Below are 20,307 nucleotides of genomic sequence, written 5' to 3' on the forward strand. Positions count from 1 at the left end.
GAAATATCTTTAGGTCTTTGGAGTCTTTCTTATTAAACTGTTAATAAATCAGTTGAGTAACTAGCCACAACAAAAACCAGCATAAGGTAACAGGAAAAACTTTGGTGAACGTCAGGCTTCCCAGTCAAGACTTGCAGAATTTCTGAGCTTCTAGAACAATTTAGTAATAATTAAGTGGCTGCCCAAGAAAAGTGGGGGGTGGCAGTGCAGTAGGAGGGAAATCCAAGAGGGAGGGCATATGTGTGTGTATATAGTCGAAGAATTGATCCTTTTGAACTGCGGTGTTGGAGAAGACACTTGAGAATCCCTTGGACTCCAAGGAGATCCAACCAGTCAATCCTAAAGGAAATCAGTCTTGAATATTCATTGGAAGGACTGGATGCTGAAGCTGAAACTCCAATATTTTGGCCACCTGATGAGAAGAACTGACTCATTGGAAAAGTCCCTGATGCTGGGAAAGATTGAAGGCAGGAGAAGAAGGGGACAACAGAAGATGAGATGGTTGGATGGCATCACTGACTCGATGGACATGAGTTTGAGAAAGCTCTGGGAGTTGGTGATGGACAGGGAAGCCTGGAGTGCTGCAGTCCATGGGGTTGCAAAGAGTCGGACACGACTGAGCAACTGAACTGAAATGAACTGATAGCTGATTCACTTTATTGTACAGCAGAAACTAACACAACATTGTGAAGCAATTATCCTCTAACAAAAAAATTAAAATAATTGCAATTTTTTTTAAAAAAAGCTTTGAAAGTCTGACTGAGTAGATGGATGAACTGGAAAAACCACAGGTCAGAGACCACAAACACCACCTTAAACTCACATTGTTATCCTTCTTCAGATCAGAGTTACACAATCCTAATGAAAGGAAGGTCACAGTAACCACAGGTTAAAGTTGAAACATCACGCTAATTTAGACCCTAAATGGGCTGGCTTTGTCTCATTTCACCAAATTTCAATTCATCACTTTGTTCAACTAATATTGTATGTTCAATTATTTAGGTTACATAGTTCTGGTTCTGTGATATGTGTTCCACATATATAAATTTTTAGGTTAGTGATGCACTTTTCTCTTATATATCTTAATAGGTGTATATATCACATTACTTCCTTACTGATATGGAAATAGGATCATGTGCTTATTTCAATTTCTGAACTTCTGAAAAGTTCAAGAGTTTGGACTTTTACTACTTGCTTCTCTTTATTTGTATATAGAAAATTTAAAGGAGAGAGGGTTCCCTCTAAAGAGAAACTGTTATTCATTTAACAGTTATTGAGTGCCTAATGCTATACTACCTGATAAAGAGTAGACACACAGTGGGCTTCCCTGGTGGCTCAATCTGCCTGCAATGCAGGAGACCTAGGTTCCATCCTTGGGTTGGGAAGATCCCTGGAGGAGGGCATGGCAACCCACTCCAGTACTCTTGCCTGGATAATTCTATGGACAGGGGAGCCTGGCAGGTTACAGTCCATGGGATCACCAAGAGTCAGACATGACTGAGAGACTTACACATACACACACACACATTAAATATTTAAGTGACAAAATTATGGAATAATTAAAAAACAGACATGGTCTCTGTTGGTCTCATGATCTCCATGGTCTCTGGACTCATGGAGATTATACTCTTCCTAATAAGAGAAATTTTAAAATCTAAGTAAAAAGGCAAATTTAAAAAATGCAAGTTCCAGACTTCCCTGGTGGTGTAGCAGATAAAAATCTGCTTGCCAGTGCAGGGGACATGGGTTCAGTCCCTGGTCCAGGAAGATCCCACACGCCACAGCACAACCAAACCAGTGCATCACAACTACTCAGCCCAGGCTCCTAGAGTCTGTGCTCTGCAGCAAGAGAAGCCCAAGAACCACAACAAAGAGCAGGCGCGGATCGCTGCAATTAGGGGAAGCCTGCACAAAGCTATGAAGCCAAAGATACAATAAAAAACACAAGTTCCAATTCCTGTTACAAATGAAACAAAAAAGGGTTTGAGATTCAGAGCAATAGTGAAGGGGGCCTATAATCTCTAACATGGTGATCAGAGATTATAAAATTTAAGCGAAAACAAAGTATAGGAATGAGCTGGACATACAGAGTGAAGGAAGGAGCAATTCAACAGAACATGCGAGCATGAACACAGCCCTCAAATAGGAAACTGCTTAGTGTAGTTCCCCAAAGAAATAAAGGACTGGTGCAGTTCAAGATTAATTAGTGAGAGGGCAATTGACAAGTAGCGGTTGAGCCTGCAGAGATAAGCCGAGGACTACTGTATATGTGTGTATGTGTGTGTGTGTGTGTGTGTGTGTATGTATATATATATACATAAAATCTCTTTAGATCTGAACATTATAAACAAACTGAGGACTGTATTTTCCTAGCTTCAGAGGTTCTTTTTTTTTTTTTCTTTTTTCTGCTTGCCTTTTTTCTAAGGAAGTACCAAAACGTAGTTCTAGTCTTTCATTCTTGAAAGCTTGCATGCATGCATGCTAAGTCACCTCAGTCATGTCCAAGTCTTTGTGACCCCATGGACTGTAGCCCACCAGGCTCCTCTGTCCATGTGATTCTCCAGGCAAGAATACTAGAGTGGGTTGCCCTGTGCTCCTCCAGGAGAGCTTCCTGACACAGGGATCAAAGCTGAGTCTCTTATGCTTCCAGCACTGGCAGGAGGGTTCTTTACCACTAGCGCCACCTGGCAAGCCCCCAGTGAAAGGTTAGTCTCCTAAACATGAGGAGTAGAGCACATTTGGAAAAAGATGCCCGAAAGTGTTCAGTTCCTGCCTCATCTTCCTCTATCACCTACCACAGGAGGAAGTTCTTCATTAATTGGTAACACTGAAGCAATGAGACCAAAGTCAGTTTTGAGAGACATTTAAAGGAATTTATCATTGATACCTACTTTTTGGATTGTAATGATGGTCTGTTAACAAAACTTCACCTTTTCCAGAGGCAAATACTCTCAGAGGTAGAAAAACAGAGACAAAGCATACAGCATTTTGCTTCCCTGCGCTGCCCCCCACCCCCATAAAATCTTTACTTGGGCTTCGCTCTTTTTTTCAACTTTTTAGGTAACTCAGACAAAACAAACAGGGGATCAGGTCTCTAGCTGTATTACAGATGTGGCATTCTTCACAAATTGAAGATCCGTGGCCAACCTTCGCCAAGTCTGTCGGCATCACTTTTTCCAAGACCATCTGCTCACTTCATATCTGTGTCACATGTGGTAATTCTCACAGTATTCAAACTTGCTTATTATTATTCTGTTTATCATAGTGACCTGCGATTGGTGATCTTGCAAAGATTATAGCTCACTGAAGGCTCAGGTGATGGCTAGCATTTTTTACTAATATAATATTTTTAATTAAAGTGTACAGATTTGAACAAAATGTCATTCTACTCAGTAGGCTACAGTATAATACAAACATAGCTTTTATATGCCCTCAGAAACCAAAAGAAACTTGTGACTCACTTTATTGTAACATTCATTTTATTGCTGTCGTCTAGAACCAAACCCACAATATGCCACAATAAAATTACAGGTATGCCTGTAATTGCATTCCTAGATTCCCATCACTGTTAGCTCTTTGAACAGAGACATTTCCATGTATCTGAAATAAGAGTGTTAGTGTTTTTCTTAGATTCTGGAAGGGACACTGGAAGATCAGAATAACAATTTAAAATGTGTAAGCAACCTCCCTACTTTGGAAGATATTAAAAGACAATCAATGATCAGGATCATCTCATATTTCTGTCTAGTTCTAAGATTCTGTACTCTTCATTTGTAGAAGGGTGATACATTCTTATTAATAACAAATGGGAAAAAGATCATTGCTGCTGGTGGCAACTGAAGCTAATGAAATTGTCTGGCCCGCCACCTTGTGGCCATTAAGTGAAATAACATAATTTTTTTTTTTTTCCCCCCAAAACCTAGTTGTGACTGAGTAGAAGTCAGGTCTTGAGGGGGTGTCTTGCTCATCAAAGTCTTTCAATCCGATCCAAACAGCAACAGGGTTACTGCGGAAAGACAGGTGGCTTGTTTTCTTAAAGATGTGCGAGAAGCCTTGTAACGCCTACTCATATGTAGCAGAAATCTAGTTCATGGTATTGTCTTATTAGATTCTGCAGCCCTGCAAGGATTAATGGAGAAGGAAATACAGATCTGGCAAGAATTATTCTAGGACTAGGAAAATGATGCTTGAACTTTGGTGTTGGAGAAGACTCTTGAGAGTCGCTTGGACTGCAAGGAAATCAAAGCAGCCAATCTTAAGGGAAATCAGTCTTGAATATTCATTGGAAGGACTGATGCTGAAGCTGAAGCTCCAATACTTTGGCCATCTGATGAAAAGAACTGATTCATTGGAAAAAACCTTGATGCTGGAAAAGATTGAAGGCAGGAGGAGAAGGGGATAGCAGAGGATGAGATGGTTGGATGGCATCACAGACTCAATGGATACGAGTTTGAGCAACCTCTGGGAGTTGGTGATGGACAGGGAAGCCTGGCATGCTGCAGTCCATGGGGTTGTAAAGAGTCGGACACAACTGTGCGACTAAACTGAGCTGAAGGAAAATGAAGTAAAGTCAGAAGAAAAGCCATTTTCAGAACTGGTACCAATGAGTTTGTTAGACAAAAAGCATCCAGTTAAGTTGTTCAGAACCCTGGCTGCAGAGATTCCTTGAGAGGTTTGTGTAAACGTAAAGATGCCAAGACCCCGCTATGTCCTGATGCTAAAGTGGGGCCCTGGTTGGTATCAGTGGTTTTTTAAAATGTACCACTGATGCCACGCAGCTGAACCTGGAAATACATACCTTAAACCCATTCAGTGGGATGTTGGTAGTTGTTTTTTTTTTTTTTTTCATTTTATTTATATGTATTTTTGGCTGCATCAGGTCCTCATCGCTGTCCCTGGGCTTCTCTAGCTGTGGTGCACTGGCTTCTAACTGTGGTGGCTTCTCTCGTTACAGAGCACGGACTCTAGGGCATGAAGGCTTCAGCAGCTGCGGCTCCTGGGCTCTAGAGCACAGGCTCAATAGTTGGGGCATAAGGGCTTAGTTGCTCTGAGGCATGTGAAATCTTCCTGGACCAGGGATCAAACCCATGACCCCTGCATTGGCAAATGGACTCTTAACCATTAGACCACCAGGGAAGTCTCAGATGGTTGGAAATTTTAATTGAGTGTGGTTATAAAATACAGGTTATTCTGTTCAAGAACAAAACTCCCTACCTTACAGCAAGTCACATGCAGATGATAACACAGCAATATTATCCAAATCTTTAGAATGATTATATGAAAAGAAACCCCAAATCTTTCTAGAATGGGCTCAATAAAATTCATATATCCCAAACGGTAGTCTGGTTTTCATTCCTTTTTTCCATTCCTTTTTAAGTCTAGGTGCATTTTAGTGTGGCCATTCCTATGTTGTGAGTTTCTGTCATTGTTTGGCAAGTATTAATATTCTCCCTAGTAAGTCTCAAGATTCCATCTGTTTAGGTAAAGCCTTGCTTAAAATTCAGTTTCTTTTATTTACCCCTCAGAAGTTCACATGACTAACTTTGAAGGGGTGAGTAGAAATCTCCTACATTTAGCCACCAATCCAGGCAAGTCAGATGCTAGTGATTTTCCTTTATGTTCTTTTTCCATAGCAATACATTTAAATCCGATTTTTTTTAATCATTGTAATCAGATAACTGCTTTACAATGTTGTGTTTCTGCAGTACATGAATCAAAGGTAAGTATACATACATCCGCTCACTCTTGAGCCTCCCTCTCCCCAGCCCACCCCTCTAGGTCATCACAGAGCACCAGGCTGAGCTTCCTATGCTACACAGCGACTTCCCACTAGCTATATATTTTACACATGGTAGTGTATATGATTAATTGTACTGTATGTTCTCATCAGTAATAAAGTTTTGAACCAGGATAATGGCCACCTAGGATAGAGACTAAATTTTACCAATTCTATTTGCGAGTGGCTGTGTTACTCAATTCCAGCCAGTAGAGGTCAGTGGTGCTGTCCTTAGTACCTGTAGGGAGCTTTCCTTCAGAGAGCTGGCCAGTATGCTGTCCTCTTCTGGGTCTCTTCCTCCATCTGATTACAAGAAGTAGATCTTGTGTCTGACTTTCAGGATGAGGATTACACCCAACTGATGTGGAAGAGAGGGCAGAAGTAGCCTGGGCCTCAAGAGGCACTTTGTTGTGACCCACACAGTCAAAGGCTTTAGCATAGTCAATGAAACAGAAGTCAATGCTTTTTTGGAATTCCTTTGCTTTTTCTATGATCCAATGGCCGTTGGCAATTTGATTTCTGGTTCCTCTGCCTTTTCTAAATCCATCTTTAACATCTGGAAGTTCTCGGTTCACATACTGTTGAACCCTAGCTTGAAGGATTTTGAGCATTACCTTGCCAGCATGTGAAATGAGCCCAATTGTGAGGTAGTCTGAACATTCTTTAGAATTGCCTTTCTTTGGGATTGGAATGAAAACTGACCTTTTCCAGTCCTGGGGCCACTGCTGAGTATTCCAAATTTGCCGTCATATTGAATGAAGCACTTTAAAAGCATCATCTTTTAGGATTTAAACAGCTTAGCCAGAATTCCATCACCCCCACTAGCTTTGTTAGAAGTAATGCTTCTAAGGCCTACTTGATTTCAAAATCCAGGATGTCTGGCTCAAGGTGAGTGACCACACCATCATGGTTATCCTGGTCATTAAGACCTTTTTTGTGTAGTTCTTCTGTGTGCATTCTGTGTATTCTTTCGTGATGTGAAAAGCCGACTCATTGGCAAAAGACCCTGATGCGGGGAAAGATTGACAGCAAGAGAAGAAGGGGGTGATGGAAGATGAGATGGTTGGAGCGCACCACGGACTCCGGCAGATAGTGAAGGCCAGGGAAGCCTGGCATGCTACAGTCCATGGGGTCACAAAGTGTTGAACACAACTTGGTGACTGAACAACAGGAGGCAGAGTCATTATGTCAAACCTGGACATTTTTACACAAGAATGGAGTCGATGTCTTGTGCATGTATTTTAATTATACAAATATTTGTGTATTTAAATTTTAATATACAAATATTTGTGTATTTTAAACATATGTGCTTTAAATATTTTTTAAATACTTATATATTTCCAATATTTTCACATATTCATGCTGGTTCTAGCCTGACAAAGCTCTGAAATGTTCTAGCTACTCTGTCCCACATCTAGGTTTTACCTGCACCCGAGGAAAAGGAGACCAGGCAAGATCATCTTCAAAGATGATGATCAGCTATTTCCATCAAGAAAATCAATCCTCAAGGAGAGTTTACTAACCAAAAGAAGGAGAGCCTTCTCAGCTGTATTTCCCATCAAGTCTGAAAACTGTTTTTAGAGACACCCAGCTCAACATATGCTACACTTCCCCTGACTCATGCCATATCCTGTATTTTCCAAATAGATGCAGGATTTATTATAATAAATGTCCTGCAATATTCAGTCAGTTCAGTCACTCAGTTGTGCCCGACTCTTTGTGACCCCATGGACTCCAGGCTTCCCTGTCCATCACCAACTGCCAGAGCTTACTCAAATTCATGTCCATCGAGTCAGTGATGCCATCCAACTATCTCATCCTCTGTTGTCCCCTTCTCCTCCTGCCTTCGATCTTTCCCAGCATCAGGGTCTTTTCCAATGAGTCAGTTCTTTGCATCAGGTGGCCAAAGTATTAGAGTTTCAGTTTTGCATCAGTCTTTCCAATGAATATCACCAGTGAACAAAAAAATAAAAACCTAGATTATTCTGGCTAGTTAGCCTGTCACTGCCATTTTAGTCTTAAATGAAACTTACTCCTAATATGCAACAATGTCATTTAATTTGCAAAGGATTTCAGTCACAACCTCTGATGTAATTATATCTAACAGGAAGGAAATTTACCACTTCCTTTATACAAAAAATAAATTGGCCCACCCATGTCACAGAGCTAGTTTAGTGGCAAACCTGGGATTTGAGGCCTACGCCCAGCCTCCAAATCTTTCTAGTAAGCTCCAAGGTGTTCCCAATGGTCCTTGAATGGCCCATTTGAAACTTGTGCTTTTATGGATAATTTGGTTCTTCATGACCTAATCCCTGAACTGAAACCTTTAAGCCTATCAGAAGCTATCATTCTTTCACTTTTTTTTGAGCATCAGCTCTAGGCCAGGCACTGTTCTGACCAGAGTGTATGAACCATTGAACAAAATAAAACTTCTGCCTTTTGGAGCTTACAATCTAGTAAGAGTGGACCATGAACTTCAGAAAATGTTAGGATCTGTGTTCAGCAAACAGGACTAAAGTAGATCAACGTGGGAATTAGTGAGAGCTGCGAGTGGGTGAAGGTTGCTCAAATATTTAAAAAGGTGCTCTGGGTAGCCTGAAGTGATAGCTGAGCCAAGACTTGAAGGAGGTAGGGAATCAGAGCACCTAAAACACAGTTTTTTTCTTTGAATGGCAAGCAATGCAAAACCAAGCTTTGATTGAGTGATATAAGGCAACACAGGCCCCAGGAGATGAGTACAAACCGTTGTGTTCCATACCTCCAACCCAGGAGCTCAGGATCACTTTTTGCAAGCTTCAGGCGCTAAACACATCTAAATGGAAGTCTTGAGGATCTTAAATACACTGCTGTGTTGAAAACAGAACTGTCAAAACTGATGGTCCACACTGCAAAATATACACGCAGAGTGACGAGGGTTGTCTCTTAGTCACTGTTGAAATATGCACAGGCCTGCATGGTGGCACATGGAAATGTCATTTGACTCCTTCTGGAGTAATCGCTTCCTGTTACTTCAAAATGAAAATAATCTGTTTGCCTGTATTTACAAACTATTAAAGTGTCCTTAACCGCAAGAATAAAAGTAAAAAGAAAATATATGGTAAAGTAAACAGACTGAGATCACAGGCTAAGAACATCTTACAGCTTTGGGAACAAGGACTGTTTTTTGTTTGGGGGATGGGGAAGGTTAAAACACAAGAAAAACAAGCTCTGTGGCCCTGATTACCCACCGGAGAGCATGCCACAGGCTGGAGCTGACCAGATTGCAGGCCTAGCTCTGTAAACAAAGGGGCGAGTGAGGAGCTGGACAGGAGGCAGGGCCAGGAAGTTAACAGTTACTTGGGGCTGCAGTAGAGTGACCAGCTGGACTCAGCCACTTAAGGACAAAGTAGACCAGTTTCTCAAAATAATTGGTTTCATGCAGTAAAAACAAAATGAGGATGAATGCTTGGAGCTTATTCAAATAAGAGTAAAAATAGATCCAAAAGAAAACACAGCTAGAAATAGTTGAATACAAGTTTTGTATTGAGTTAAAAACTGGACACAATCAGTTTATCAACTAGTTTATTTTTCTGGAAATGACTGGTGTGTTATTACAGCTGACGTGGGGCTGTATTCATGGGCAAGAGCACCCCCAACTCACACACAAGACCTCAAATCACACCATACCTATTATATTGGGTGGTTACCGACACAGTCACCATAAAGAATTATGTGGTTAATATGTGGAACATTTTCACAGCAACTTGGGATAACTGACAATATTATGTCCAAAGGGTGAATGCAACAAGGCAGAGACCTGGGCCCTACCCAGCTCTGGAGAATGCCATACATACCAGCAGGGTAGAGCGCCCCCCGGAGTTTGAGCATGGCGGTGCATTTGTCTGCCTAGTCACCGCTATTCACGTTTGTTGTTCTTTCGCACTTTTAACCTGATTTCACAATACAGTCCTACGAACCTTCTTAGGTTCATAGAAAGCACCAGGCTTTCCAGGGAAAAAAAAATTTTATGTTGGGGAAAAAGTGGAATAAAGCAGAACCACCTGATTTCTTTCAGAAAGGAATTTCCACTCATCTGTTTTTTGCTGTCTCTTAACTTGTATCCCAACTGCCCACCTACATATGGGTTCCTGACTGAAGGTTCTAACCTAAGGTTGGAAGGGGCACCAAGCTTGTGCCAAGCCCAAAAGCCATCGAGGTGCCTTTTGCTGCTCTGGGAGACGGTGGCCTCTTACAGACCAGGACGTGACAGCAAGAACAGGCTGGCTTAGGACTTACAGGGAAGCCAGGTTAACAGAGCAGTGCCTCTGCAGTTTCGGTCTGCAGCAGAGTCACAAGGAGCCAGTTAACAATACAGCTGCCTACGCTGAGCTTCTGAGTCAGCTAAACCTGGGACAAGGCCTAGACATCCGCATTTTAACAAGCACCCCCCAATCTCCACTCCGCTATCTTCTGATGTAGGCGTCTTCCACCTTCAGCTCTGAGGAGCATGTAAAGCAGTGACAAGGCATTTATCTATGGAGGAAAAAACCACGCACATTCCGCCAACAGACACCCTGTGCACCCCGCCCCCAACTCCCTTCGCCTTTGGCCTTTGGACAGTGACTCCTGGGTGGTGAGGGGTGGAGTACACGTCTGACCACATCTGGGCGACGCCTCACAAGGCCACATCCTCCCAAAGTTTACTGCTCGGAGTCCACACACTGTCTACTCTAATACCTACTAAATAAAGGCAACATTTCTAACTCATTTTAAGGTATGCAATTCTTTTATTTCCTTGGTCTGACAGCAGAAACTTCATTATACAAGAGCCTGCATCTTGACAGAGCTGACCCTCAGACTTCCCCCACGGGAAGGACCCTTTTCATTCACGGAGATGAACTGAAGTGTCTTGAGATGAATTGAAATGTCCCATCTGGGTGCAAATTCCTGCTTCCCACCCAGATCATAACCCTAACGTGAAAATAATCAGAATCAAATGGAATCCCCAAGAACTATGAAAAGTCACCCTTCTCAAATTTTTCTAACTAGCAGCCGCGGGAAATTAAGACCCAAGGAGGGGGTGCCACTGGCCCTCACCATGCATCTCTGTGCATTGAGAAAGTGGAGGACAGCAGGCCGGGAGCAAGAGTTCTGGATAAGCGGGAGGTGCAGACAAGCCATCTTACCCCATACCTGCCCCTTCTGTACGTTTAACTCCGTTAACTCATGGAGTGAAGTCTGGGAAATGTCAAGACGAGTGGTTTTAGCCTGTTACTGAAATGGGTGATGCTCATTCAAGTCCAAGGTAGGTGTGGGGAAAACGGGCACCAAAGAGCAAAGCAGGTTAGACAGAGATGCTCAGTACTCATTCAGTTCCAGTTCTATGCTATGGAGACTATCTTTGCAATCCTGATGTCCCTCACGCCTGGCCTCTACTCTCCAGCAGAAGGGGAGCTCCATCTAAGTGTCTACAGCCACCACAGGGGTGGTGGGCTGGGTACTGTGATGCTTGTGAGATGACCACTGGGATGTGGGAGGGATGTGGGAGACAGGAGAGGTCAGGGGCTATAATACTTCAATTCCAGTGGGTCTCTTTTGGTCCCTGGGAATGGTCCACTACCAGCCAGTAATCCTGCAACATTCTCAACCCCTTTCCCCACCTGTCTTGTGCAAATGTCAAAAATAGAATCTCTGCCCAAAGCAAAGGAGAGCAGGAAGTTATTGTCGGTTCATGGTCTCTGGCCCCAGCTTGCCCACTCCGGTTCTTCCATGGAAATCAGATTTTGCAGCAGTGTTTGTTGTGAGACTAAAGTATCCCTATTTTTTTTTTCTATCAAAGCCAACCCAACAGCTCTGTCCTGACATGCTTTCTCCCAGGGCCGAGAAAGCAGCAAAAAATGTCAATCGAGCGTGTGAAAATATGGTGATGGTGTGTGTGGTGTCGTGTTTCCAGGTGTTCCTCCTCTGTCTCCTTCACGGGGGGAGCCCTCCCTCTGTCTCTCTCTCCCCAAGCCCCACACTTGCCCCTCCCCCTGCCCCGAGTCCGGTCGCTCCCACTGGCCGGTTTCCGCCACTCACTTCCCGTAGACACTCTCGTCACTGTAGGCCACATACAGAAAGTAGTCTTCCTCATGGTTGTCCTGGGCGAAGAGGGGAGAGAATGGTTTAGAAACATAATCAAGTTCGTCATCCCTAGGGTCTGGAGTCTCACACAACCTTGTAGGGTAGGCATAGGAGGTACCCTGCATCCCCCTTCAAAAGGGGATAGCGTGACTCCCCTGGTGGTCCAGTGCTTAGGACTCTGAGCTTTCAGTGCAGGGGTCACCAGTTTGATCCCTGGTCAGGGAACTTGGATCCTGCATGCCACTGGGCAGGGCCAAAAAAACAGGGATCAAAGAAGCAGCAGAAGTGGCTGGGATTCAACTTTGAACTCTTAAGTTCACAAAAACCTTCATGGAGAACATCATACACATCAGAGATATGAAGCTCATTCCGGCAAAAACGACGACACAACATGACTATATATTGTTGTTGACTGCTGTTCAGTCACTAAGTCGTGTCCAACTCTTCTGTGACCCCATGGACTGTAGCCCACTACGCTCCCTTGTCCGTGGGATTTCCCGACAAGAATACTGGAGTGGGTTGCCATTTATTCCTCCAGGAGATCTTCCTGACCCAAGGATTGAACACGTGTCTCCTGCATTGGCAGGCAGGTTCTTTACCGCTGAGCCACCAGGGAAACCCATTAACTATATATATTTGAAAGTGAAAGTCGCTCAGCATGTCAGACACTTTATGACCCCATGGACTATACAGTCCATGGAATTCTCTAGGCCAGAATAATGGAGTGGGTAGCCTATCCCTTCTCCAGCGGATCTTTCCGACCCTGGAATCGAAGGGATAATTATATATATTGGGATATAAAAATATATATATTGGGATATAAAATTATATATATTGGGATATAAAATTATATATATTGGGATATATATATATGGATATAAACCAGGGAATGTATGCTGTGGAATAAAAACTAGAAATTATTAGAAAAGTTCACTAATAGGATAGAATTATAAGACAGTATTGTGTGAAACCCTTTGAGGAATAATGATGCAGTTACAATCTAAGGTGATAAATCATGATCAAGTTCTCTACTATAGTTTATCATCATATTTTTACAGTTTGCCAAAAATTAAACCAAATAAAATCATTCAAGTTACTCCCTCCAACTGAGTTGATTTGTGAAGACAAATGAATCCACTGAAACACTGCCTGGTCTTTAAATTTGATTTGATTTGGTATATCTGTGGTCAGAAAGCACTTCCTGCTGTTTCAATAAGGACACTCCAATGTTAAAACACTACGGCAGGGCAAGACTGAGAAAATAATTCAAAGGGACTGAATCCCGTGTGCCGCTCAATTGCTGAGGGACAAGAGACACCTGATTTCCCAGAGCCTGACACGGCCATGTGAGAGCATCCTGATAAATGACACCTCTACCACCTGCCCCACTTCCCGGGTGTGTGGAAGATAACACCTGGGACGGAGGCTAGAGAAAGCCAGGCGGTACAGCCTTATCGCCAGGACCATTACCTCATACAGCTGGCCCATGGTCGCACTAGTGGGAGGTATGGTGTTGTTGACAAAGAAGAATAAGGCGTCCTCAGGTCTCAGGTGGATTCTCTTCCGGATTAAGAAGTAGAACTGGCCAACTGGATGGGGGGTGCGGGGGTGGCGTTTAGAAAACAAAGACGAAGCAGAAGAAGACAAGAGGTTAGCAGGAGGGTAGTAAGATCCGGAAAACAATTCTACTGCACCTGTTTCCCAAAGCACCAGACAGGCATTATCATCTGAGCAGAGCCTAACACTGTCCTGCAGCTTCAGAAACAAAAAATGACATGGCAAGAAGCCTGTGTGTTCCCTGACGTGCCATGGAGTTTAATTCCTCAATCCGTCTCCACTTTACTCAATTTCAGACCTAATGCTAACAATCCCATGGTCTAAATCTGATTTGAAACACACTTTTCAGAATTCTTTGGGGTCCAGCGGTTAGGACTCTGGTGCTTTCAATGCCAGGGCCCAGGTTCTATCCCTGGTAGGGGGAACTAAGATCCCAAAGCCACATAATATGGGGAGAAAAACACACACACACACCAGACACTTTCATGTCCATTTCCGCCTAAGACAAACTTGCGATGGAAGATATCTATTGGACTCCAGTAATCTTAGTACAATCCCTCATCCCAATGTCGGGGCAATGAGTGGCGTTCAGTGCTTTATTTTTCACTGAGTACACTGAAAGGTTTCTGCTGCTGCTGCTGAGTCGCTTCAGTCGTGTCCGACTCTGCGACCCCATAGACGGCGGCCCACCAGGCTCCCCCGTCCCTGGGATTCTCCAGGCAAGAACACTGGAGTGGGTTGCCATTTCCTTCTCCAATGCATGAAAGTGAAAAGTGAAAGGGAAGTCACTCAGTCATGTCCGACTCTTAGCAACCTCATGGACTGCAGCCTACCAGGCTCCTCTGCCCATGGTTTCTAGAAGGCTGATATTCAAACCTAATCACTCTGGAGCAAACACAGCTACCAATATCTTTCCAAGTGTCTCCTGGATGCAGTGGTTATTTCATTAAACATCAACATGAAGAATTAATGTATCTTTTGGAAATCCAAACAGTATCTACAAGATGTATGAACAAGAAAACCATAACTTGAAGAGGTCAAGGTATTCAGCTGAGAATCTCTATAATGTTATCTTCCCAACAAATTAGTCTGGTTTTCCTTATGGTGTAAATTGGTATCACAATAACAAACCTGAATTTTAAGCGGCTTATATAATACGCATCTGGTCTTTTCTTTCAAGCTCTCACACTCTGCTGCCTCTAAATCAAACAAGGCCCTACAACAATGGGAAAAGCTTAAGGAAATCAGTGATGGGAAAGAACAATTACATCACCATCGCTGAATCACCCAATTCTCTGGGGCATCCCACTCACTTTCCTCTGTTCTACCTCCCCTCAAGCCCACGATTGCATGCACACAGGAAGGACTGGGAAGGAGGGAGGAAGGGTCTGCTACTGTAGGAGGAAGGGTCTGCTGTGGGAGAAGGGTCAGGGGAGGGACAGAGCATTACCAGTGAGGTCAGAGGGCACGAGGTACTTCCTCTTGTCCAGGTCAGGCACCCTGGCCTTGGGAGCCTTCTCCACGATCACCTGGGAGGAGAGACAAAGGGTGGGAATGAAAACTGCAGAATCCAACCTAGTATGTTGCCTTCTACACCCTACAATTGCCCTTATCTGAAGTGAGTTTCTCTAGGCTCAATACAACTTTTCCATCTCTTATTCTCTCTTACCCTTTACAAAATGTATGGGGAAACAAACTTTCTTAATAAGGTTATAATTTTATTACTGAAACAACAAGAGGATAAGGAAGGGATATTATGAAAAGTAAAGAGGATCTTGATTTTAATTACAAGTTACCTATAAGACGTGTGTACGTGCATGCTAAGTCGCTTCAGTCATTTCCAACTCTTTGCAACCCTATGGACTATAGCCCACCAGGCTCCTCTCTCCTTAGGTCTCTAGGCAAGAATACTGGAGTGGGTTGTCATGCCCTCCTCCAGGGGATCTTCCTGACCCAGGGATGAAACTAGAGTCTCTTATGGCTTGTGCATTGGTAGGCAGGTACTTTGTTATAGGATATATACTTTCTGGCATTTAGTTGAAGCACCAAGAAAATTGTCTGGATTTTCTCAAGTGGTCCTGAGTACCTACTAGGTTTATTCTTTCTCATAAATGATATTTATCTGTAAAGGTACAGATAATGTGGTTTAAATTTTGTACTTCATCAAAATTTTTGAGAATGATTGCAAAAAAAATGCATTCAAGGCACTATTAAGTAAAAAAAGTGTAAAAGTAGTGCTTATATTAATAGAATGTCAGTACAATAACCCATAATAACCCGTACTGATTATCTGTTAGGATTTTAAGGGATTTTCAGTGTCTACATTAAATATTTCTACAATACTTTCAAGTTTAGAAGGGTCATTTATTTCTGTAATGAAAAGGAAAAAAGATCAAAAGTGAGGAGATATACGTATACCTATGTTGAGGTTTGACAGAAAACAAAATTCTGTAAAGCAATTATCCTTCAATAAAAAAATAATTTAAAAAAAGGAAAAAAGATACATAAAAGTTATACATGTAGATGTATAAAACAGGAAATATTTTATAAATAAAATTTCAAGCAATAATTTAAATAATGTACTTAAATTTAAATATTACAAAAACACATTCAGTATTTATATACTATATAAGTGATGTAATATGTAATTTGATTTAAATTATAAATACTTTGAATTGATTATAAAACCATCAGTTTTAGATTTTTAGTCTAGAAAATATAATCATTTTAGGTAGAAGATAAGGGAAGTACAGAAAAGTTAAAGCATAAATAAACACTGGGTACAGGTCACATAAATTCTCTTAACTTCAGCATTCCAAGGAGTAAAATATGTATGTATGTTTAGTCACTCAGTTGTGTCCGAGCCTTTGTGACCCCATGGACTATAGACCACCAGGCTCCTCTGTCCACGGGATTCTCCAGGCAAGAACACTGGAGTGGGTTGCCATGCCCTCCTCCAGGGGATCTTCCCGACCCAGGGATCAAACCTGGGTCTCCCACATTTCAAGCAGATCCTTTACCATTTGAGCCGCCAGGGAAACCTGATAAAAAGGAACACGGTAACCTTCAAACACATCTTTTACAGACACATGGAATGGACTCAACAAACTCACTGCTACTGCTAAGTCACTTCAGTCGTGTTGGACTCTGTGCGACCCCATAGACGGCAGCCCGCCAGGCTCTCCCATCCCTGGGATTCTCCAGGCAAGAACACTGGAGCGGGGTGCCATTGCCTTCTCCAAATAATCCATAAATCCATAAAACTTTTATGTGAAAAGGCTTTGTAAACTGTAAAGATCTAAACATAACGATTTGGAGAAATCTGAAGCTTTTAAATTTAAGGGGATAGGTTAACATAGTGGAAAAACCTGCTTATTTTTGCAGAGAAAGAGAATTCTGCACCAGGAAGACCAGAAGAACATTATCACAAATAAGTCACAGGCACAAAATGTAAACTGTGAGGAACAGAGTAGTAACTAACAAAGTGATGTTATCATAACTAGACTTATCATGGTGTCTTGAAATGTGCATAAAAAACACTATGTTGTGTAACAGGAATTAACAGTGTTGTAGGTTAATTATACTTTGAGAGTAAATCCTAAGAGTTCTTATCACACATTTTTTTTTCTATTTCTTTAATTTTGTATCTGTATGAGACTGTATGGACAGTCACTAAATTTATTGTGACCATCATTCCATAAGGTATGTAAGTCAAATCATGATGCTGTACACTTTATAGGTATTCAGTGCCATATGTCAATTATATTTCTATAAAACCAAAAGAAAAAATTTAAAAAAAAATAAAAATTAAACCTGGAGTACTGATATATGAATCAGAAATGAAAACAAAGTCAGAAGAGCATAGGAATAGACCAGTGAAGACCCAACAATGAGGCAGCAGGTAAATAAAATTAAAAGGGAAGGAGGGAGCATAGCATTGTGTTATGCAGGAACTCTGAGACCTGGCAGCTCCAGCCCCAATTAATAAGAGATGGAAACCACAAGAAAGGAGCAGGAAAAGAGAGCAACAAAGACAAGTGCAATTGAATCAGGGTACGTGACTGCTTTAATAACAGAACAGTCCAGTGAGAAAGGGCTTTGGAAATCATTTAACCCTCTTTTCTGTCAACACAACACTTCAGCACAGTGAGATGCAGAGTTCTGCTCAGAACTAACACCAAATCTCAGGATTCAGAGGGCAAAGCTCCTTCTTTTTTTTTTTTTTTTGTCATCAGAAAGAAAGCCACACACTGAGCAGCTGGAAGGAGTTTGGCCACTGGTTAAAATCCAACTGGAGAAATCATGAGATCTGAGTGAGTCATAAGAGCTTACAAATTATCAAATAAGTAAAATATTTAACAGCAAACAATGAGAAAAAAATAGAGGGATTAGCTGAAATTCTGGGTGAATGCATGGAAACAACTGAAATGGGAAGGGCTGTTTTGAGGAAATACAGGAGAATTTTAACTAGATTTTGGAACAGGTACAATTCTGAGCTTGTAGCTTATACAGAACTATTATTGGAACAGAGCTTTAATCTTGGAGTTCTGAAAAAAACGGTCATCATTTTGCTTACTGGAATGTTTTTCTGGCATCATACTGCCATCTGAACTGGTGAGGGCAGCAACAGTTGACTTCTCTATTTCCAATACCTGACAGCACAATGCACGCTTAAATCATTCTTAAATCACGAACTGCCTCGGACCTTGAGAAACACTATGGCCTGGAGGATCCAACAGCCAGGATCAGAATCCCAGCTCAGGCACACATCAGCCACTTGCAGGAAGTTACTCCATTTCTTCAGATCCTTCTTCTGTAGAAAGGGATTATAATGGTGTGAGGACTAAGTGAATGACTACAGACAGGGCACTGAAGATATTCCCAGGGATGTGGTAAGCTATCAATCAAAGTTAGTTGTCACTTGAAAATATTATAAGAGGATAGGATGGGCGTCACCAAGACTTGGTGGGAAACTTTTAAAGCAGTCATCCAAGGTCCAGAGACCAGGAAAGAAATTTGCGAAGCATCCTTTAGTGGGTAATAGGGCTAGTTCTCCTTTTTAGCTGAAAACACCTTTGTATGTAATTCCCCTAATGCAACAGCCCTCATGTCTCCCTTAGATTATAGAAAAAGTACTCCAAGAGGTTTATACGGCCCAGGTCGCTTCTGGCAGCTGTAAGAACATAAGTTAGATGGAAGACTGGAAAGGAATTCACCATCAGATAACTGCAATTCCTTTACACGTAAATTACCTGTAATATTTATCCTAAAGTCCCTGCCCTAAGATAAACAACACAGTCTTAGGGTCTTTAATCCTCCCATCTCCAAAACTCAAGGATTGCTGTTCCCTCTATCACACTTTAAAAGCCTTCTGCCCTCAAATCCAGCTACGCAGCCCACAATAGCGAAAACCAGGCAAGAGGCGGGGGAAGGGTAACAGGAAAAACGCCCGGATGCAGAAAGACACCTTGGTATTTCTTCCCTGTTCCTTCTCTCCGCCTGCACTAAGTTAAAGAACATAAACCTGAGTCCAAAAACCCGAGAAGAAGGTCTCAGTCCTTGCTGATTGTGTTCAGGTACAATGTGTTCAGAATAAACACCGGCCCACACGCCCTGGAGCCAAGAATGATGAGGCAACCGGGTTGCTGCGCAGAGAACGTGACCTTGTTTTCTGGGCCAGGACTCTTGTGGCATCCCCTTTCCTTCCTAATTCTCACAGAATAAAACAAAAGATGCAATGGCTTCCGAATATTTCCCTCCCAAACCCAGGGCTACAAAGGGCCAAAGTCCTCCCGATTAACGGAGAACCACCTAAGGGTGGAAATTGATGGGAGCAAATCCCCCTGTTCATTCCTGAACAGTTCCATGCTATCTTAAGGCAGCATATGGGTGGTCCCGACCTCATCATTCTCTCCCCAAAAAGCTACATTTTGAGTACATCCCAGCCAACACATCCGCTGAACGCTGCTGAGTCACTCAATCGTAGGATCCGTTCTAAAACTGCGGTCAGCTCTAAAAGATGGGGACAGGCTCTAGGGATACGAGTTCTTAAAGGTCCGCAGTCCGAACGTCCATTCCACTGGCTCTCCCCGCGGTGAAGGGCGTGCAGGTTGAGTAATGTTAGGGGCCACCCTTCTGTGCCTTTGGGCAGCCATCGCGACTCCCCCGCCCCCATCCCCATCCCCCCCCCCCTGCCCCCCTAGGACACTCACAGGGACCCGGTCCGGATATTTCTTTCGGATCTTTTCTCCTTCCTTTTTCCGATACTCAAAGGGATGGTCCTCCTTATACTGGAACTTCATGATGAACCGCAGGATTTCTAAAATCCCCGGACGGGGCCTGCCTCTCTCGCGGACGAAGGCGTCTCTCCCGTCTTTTGATGATGATCCCTTTGGGCAATTCGCAATGAGTCTCAGATTCGCTTCCAAGAGGCCAGCCCACGTCGCAGCGCCGCTCGGCAGAGCTTTCAGAAAGGAGGGACTCGGGGCCTGGGTTCCAAGACAGGGTAGGGCCAGGTAAAGAATTCCCGGTGGCTTTTACCGAGAGCTGCGAGCACAAAAACAACCCGACGGCCCGCTGATCCTGTGACGTCAGGAAGCCCCGCCCCCGCGAACCTTGGACCGCGGGATGGGGGTGGGCAGGCGCCGTCCATTTCAGTGGTTTCTCTTTCTAGTTTCAGTTTCCCCGAATATAGTCCATTTAGAACACGAGGAACTTTCACATTTTATTTTATTGTGAAAGTGACATTAGAGGTGTTTTTAAAACAACAGCAAAAAATAATGTTCTAAAGAGGTATTCTACCCTCTCCGCCATTTCTTGGTTGGGCCCCAAAACAAATACAGATGGTAAAAATCCAGCTTTTTTTCAGCCTG

The 20,307-nt window shown here is 42.8% G+C and overlaps 1 protein-coding gene across 1 annotated transcript; it reads right to left on the minus strand.

Annotated features, from left to right (window-relative positions):
• Positions 1 to 10,522: 10,522 nt before the first annotated feature.
• GABARAPL1 (GABA type A receptor associated protein like 1) lies at positions 10,523 to 19,991 on the minus strand. Its single transcript, NM_001033616.1, is given in 4 exon segments — positions 10,523 to 11,895; positions 13,349 to 13,467; positions 14,886 to 14,964; positions 19,648 to 19,991. Coding segments are annotated over 4 exon segments (354 nt in total). The 5' UTR covers positions 19,738 to 19,991; the 3' UTR covers positions 10,523 to 11,829.
• Positions 19,992 to 20,307: the final 316 nt, after the last annotated feature.

Source organism: Bos taurus, chromosome 5 (genome assembly GCF_002263795.3).
Source record: "Bos taurus isolate L1 Dominette 01449 registration number 42190680 breed Hereford chromosome 5, ARS-UCD2.0, whole genome shotgun sequence".
Classification (NCBI taxonomy): domain Eukaryota; kingdom Metazoa; phylum Chordata; class Mammalia; order Artiodactyla; family Bovidae; genus Bos; species Bos taurus.